Genomic DNA, 4933 nt, shown 5'->3' on the forward strand with positions numbered 1-4933 from the left:
GGGATGTGCTGAGGCACCTCTGGGATGTGCTGAGGCACCTCTGGGATGTGCTGAGGCACCTCTGGGATGTGCTGAGGCACCTCTGGGATGTGCTGGTGCTTCAGGCACAGAGTTCCTGCCTGGGGGATGCAGCTGGGCTGGGGGTGGGGAGCAGTTTGGGGGTTTGCCAGGGGCTGGTGCTGCTGGAACTGCCCTGGGTGGGCAGAGGTGGCTGTGAGACCCTGTCCTGTCCTTGCTGTCGTTTGGGACCTCGGAGCTCAGGGTTTGGCTCTCCCTTTAGGCAGCAGGAGCAGGTCAGGGAGCAAAGGAGGATCCCGTGTGGCCACTCTGGAGCCCATCCCAGCAGTCAAGGGGATCCAGGGCATGGGGGTGACGTGGCCAGCACATGGGGTCTGTTCCACCCTGAGCTGGACCCCCAGGCACAGGAAGGGAGGGGAAAAGCAGCAGAAAAAGGGGTCTTAAGGGCTGTTCCTCGAGCTCAGCTCTGTTCCCACTTCTCTCGTGCCCACGGACATCCCACAAAGACCCTGCCGACAAAAATCCACTCCTATAACCCAGCAACTCCATTTCTTCCCTCTCTGCTTTTACATGGGGTGTTTCCTCGGGGGCTCCCGGTGAGGTTTGGGGTGGGGATGGGAGCAGACCCGTCCCGTGCAGCCGCCACAGGGATGCTCGGTGCGGGAAGAATGGGAGAACACGGCCCATGTGACGGGAACTCTCCGGGCCATGAATGGGGGAGATGCTCCATTCATAAATGCAGGGTGGTGCTGCAGCCGCGCAGGCGTTGGGAATCCCCAGCCGGCAGGAGCTGCTCCTCCCTCTGCCAGCAAATTCCCCTTCATTCCTTGCTCGTGCTCGTTCTGGCTCCGCTGGCAGAGCTGCGGGAATGCCGAGCTGGAATTGCTGCCCGGGATGCAGAGCAGCCAGGGATGCTCCCGGCACAGGGGGGTTGGGAATTGCCTCACCCAGCTCTGCTCCTTAGGGATTTGTTCTGCTAAAATGGACAAGAGCTCCTGAAAGTGGAGTGTGTTTTCCTGTCAGCTCTCAGTCCCCCTCCCCAGCCTGGGTTTTTCTTGGCTGCCCTAGTTTGATTGTGTGGTGATAACCGATGTGGTGTTCCTGGAAAGAATGGGAGAAGCTCCCAGCAGTGATAATCCTGTGTCAAATGGCTGCTTAATTAATTATTGCAGGCAGTTAAAGGGCTTGAATTGAGGTGAGCCTGCTGGCCTTGCTAAGGGCCTGCCACAAGCTGGGTTCCTCCCATTGTGCCAAGCCTCGAGATTCTTCTGTATTTCCAGAAAAGGAAAACCGAGGGACAGGCAGAGGGGGACATTTGCAGCTCTTGTGCTGCAGGAGGGCTTTGTGCTGTGCCTGGAGAGCCCCCAGCTCTGCTGACCCCCATCCTCCCCCTGTGCCCCCCAGAGCAAGCTCCACATGGAGGGTTTCCGCAGCCTGAAGGAGGGCGAAGCTGTCGAGTTCACCTTCAAGAAATCATCCAAAGGTTTGGAGTCCATCCGGGTGACCGGCCCCGGGGGCGTCTTCTGCATCGGCAGCGAGAGGAGGCCCAAAGGGAAGAGCCTCCAGAAGCGCAGATCGAAAGGAGACCGGTAAGGGCTGGGGCTGAGCCCCGTGGGCACCGGGAGCTGCCCGGGCACCCTGCGATGGGCAGCGACCCCTGACTGGGAAAGCAGATTCCTGCGGTGCGTAATGAGTGGCAGATGCAGCTCGGTGGGGAAAGGGCAGGGGAGCAGCAGGGAAGGAGCAGAGGTCAGGGACACCCCGGGCAGTGCTCCCCTCGCCCGGGGAGCCGTGCTGGGCTTGGGGGAGTTTTCTCCAAGAGAAGCCTTTCCTTGTGGGAAGGAAATAGCCAGACGTCCTGACAGGGTCTCCCGTGGTGGGATGGGAACCCCGGGGCAAGTTCCTGGCCAGTCCTTCATCCCCCCCTGCCATCCTCTCCTGTCCTCTCCATCCCAGCTGCCTCGCCCCAGTTTTCCCAGTGGGCTGGATGCTGTTCCACCCCAGTCAGCTGTTCTCATAAACGGGGTTTAAAATTAATCAGGAATTGTGAAGGAAGAAGGAAGAGAAAAGGGGTTGTGGCCATCCTGCACAGATGCAGGATTTAAAATGGACACAAGGCAGGTCCCTCTGCTCGCACGGCTCCGGTGTGAGGGTGGCACCCATGGGACGAGTGCTGCAAGGCACAGCCCTGTGAGAAGCCACCACTGGGGGTGTCACTTGTTCCTGTGCCTGTTCCCGGGAGTGGGCTCTGGAGACACGGCAGCCAGGACACTGATGGAGCCAGAGATGGGGGTGGAACCCCCAACATCCCGATTTTGTCCCCGGTGTGTGGCTTCAGTGCAGTGGTTTGCTGCCATCTCCTGGGTACCAGCAGCACCACTGAGCCCCAGCTGGCCGTGCCGGAGCTGCCGCCCTGCAGGGACCAACCCTGGGGCCACCACCCACCCTAAAAGCCGAGCCCAGCTCTGGCTGAAAAGCCAAACGGGTCCCTGGCAGTCACAGCATCCTTCCGCCTCATTTTATTTCTCCTCCCCTCCCACAGGTGCTACAACTGCGGCGGGCTGGACCACCACGCCAAGGAGTGCAAGCTCCCGCCGCAGCCCAAGAAGTGCCACTTCTGCCAGAGCATCAGCCACATGGTGGCCAACTGCCCCGCGAAAGCACAGCAGTCCCCCAGCTCGCAGGGAAAGCCCGCCTACTTCCGAGAGGAGGAGGACATGCACAGCTCGGGCCTCCTCCCCGAGAGCCGGGAATGATGGTGGGTGGCAGGGAGAGGGGGATTCCACCGGGATGAGAAGGCTTTGGCAAGGCGAGGGGCAGCGGCGGGGCTCGGAGGGGAAGGGCTGGGGAGGGCAGGTGGCAGTGCTGGCAGCGGGGACCTGGTGTCCCTGCACAGACCTTTCCCCCATGCCCAGGCTGGGAAAAGCCCTGTTAGCATCAGGATGGCTTGCTCCAAAACGGGGGAAGGCAGCACCCAACACGCTTCTTCCCGCTAGAAACCCCAAATTTGATGAATCTTTATTCTTTCCCTAAGTTAAGCCAGGCGGTCGTGCCTTGGGGAGGAGGAGCAGAGGGGAGGAATCCCAGGGAGGAGCTCACGGCTCCTTGTTCTGCTGAGCTTCACACGGGCTCCGGCACGGGCTGGATGAGCTGGCCCCGCTCCTGTGCCTGCCCCGGGAGCGAGGCCGAGGGAAAGGCTGCCTGTGCAGCACCAGGGACACGCCCGTGGGCCGGTCCCGCGGGTCCCTCTGCTCCTCCTGGCTTCTCACTTGCAGCGGGGTGTGAGGATTTACGGTTTTTCCATGGGTGCTCCATTGCTGCCAGCAGCAGAGCTCAGATTTGGGCTCAGTCTGGGAGGAAATGGATCATCTCTCGGGGCTGGACTAACACCCCCTGTTTGTGTGCTGCGGGCTGCAGCCTGGGGGAGAGCAAGCCAAAAGAAAACCACTTTTATTCCCCCTCATCCTCCCCAGGTGCCAGCCCAGAGGGCACGAGGTGTTTGACGCAGCCAGCTTTTCCCTCTCGGGCTTCTCCCAGCCTCCAGAACGCGGAGCTGGGAAAACACCTCCGCTCCTCCTGCCCTCCCCACGCTGCAGAACCCGCTGGCTGTGGGGCTGAGCCTCCCCAGGGACAGGGGACCAGCCTGTCCCGGGTTAGTGGCTGCTGTTCCCCCTCCCCACAGCCCTTCCCAAGTCTTGCCTTTATTTATTGGCCCCGGTGGACCCCCCTTCTCCCGGGGAGCCCCCCGGCCGTGCCGAAGCCAAGGCCAAGTGAAAGCTGCACTAGGACGTGCGTGAATGACGTATCTTTGGGTTTGTTTGTTGTCTTTGTTTTGGGTTTGTCGTTCTTTTTTTTTTTCTTTTTTATATAAATATTCTGGGTTTGTATTTTTGTATATTTTAATCTTTAAGAAAAGAAAAGGAAAAAAAAAAAAAAAAAAAAAAAAGGAGAGAAAGGACATAATTCCTGCAACTTATTCTCAGGTATTCGAGCAATCTCAGGGATAAAATGCCTCTGTAGCCCAGTGCTGGACAGAGAGGAGGGTTTTTTTTAACAGCACAAAGAAATTATGAAGTTTGTATTGGAAGTGTAGATCTACCTCACTGGATGTTTGCTAGGTGAGCTGATGTGTTGTCAAGCTTTTCAAATGTGTTTTTTTGGTATGTTTGGGATTTTTTTTTTTTCTTTTGAACTGTATTTTAATGGTTTCTTTCCCTTCCCTGTGCACTGATGGAGGCATTTGGCTCTGTGGGTCCGTGTGTGGGGATGGAGAAGCCAGGCAGAGCCATGGGCAGGGAATAGGTGCTAAGAGCCTGTGTTGGCTCCCCAGGACCTGGATTTCTCCCAGCCTGGTGGCTTTTGAGGACTGTCCTCTGTTTCTCTGTCCTGTCTGGAGAGATGGGAACCCTCCAGTGCACCTGTGCCTGTGTCCTCCGTGGGCTGGGATGTCACACAGGCTCCCAGCAGGCTGGTGCCGTGTGGCTGGGGGTCAGGATGGGGGTCCCAGCCCCATCCAGGGGGCAGAGGAAGAGCAGACAGTGACCAGAGAGTGTTGGGAGACAGGGTTACCCTCAATCCCTGTCCTTCCTCACCCTCGAGCTCAGGGCTGGCTGTCCATCACCTCCTGGGACAGGGAACCCAGTTCTGATTCCGAGGGAGGTGCAACTGCTCCATCTTTTTCCCCTTCCTGGCTTTCCTCAAATGCTGACTCACCATGGCTGGGGGAAGCTCTGGGTCCCAGGTTTTGGGGTATGAACACCCCTCTTGCAGCCCAGGGGCGTGGCTGGAGCCTTCCCAGGGAGGGTGTCTGGCTGTGCTGGGCACATTTCCTGCTGGTTTTTAGTAGCAATAGGTTTAGATGTGGGGCAGGGCAGGATCAGACAGGAGCACCGACTCCATCCCCAGGGATGGGGGA

General features: G+C 58.7%; 1 protein-coding gene across 1 annotated transcript in view; it reads left to right on the forward strand.

Annotated features, from left to right (window-relative positions):
* LIN28A (lin-28 homolog A) overlaps positions 1–2822 on the forward strand; it is an 11264-nt gene extending 8442 nt beyond the window's left edge. Inside the window, exons 3-4 of the mRNA XM_033519612.1 lie at positions 1423–1607; positions 2561–2822. Of these exons, the coding sequence (XP_033375503.1) occupies positions 1423–1607; positions 2561–2774 (399 nt within the window). The 3' untranslated portion in view covers positions 2775–2822. The remainder of the gene's footprint in view (positions 1–1422; positions 1608–2560) is intronic.
* Positions 2823–4933: the final 2111 nt, after the last annotated feature.

This window comes from Parus major, chromosome 23 (assembly GCF_001522545.3).
Source record: "Parus major isolate Abel chromosome 23, Parus_major1.1, whole genome shotgun sequence".
Classification (NCBI taxonomy): Eukaryota; Metazoa; Chordata; class Aves; order Passeriformes; family Paridae; genus Parus; species Parus major.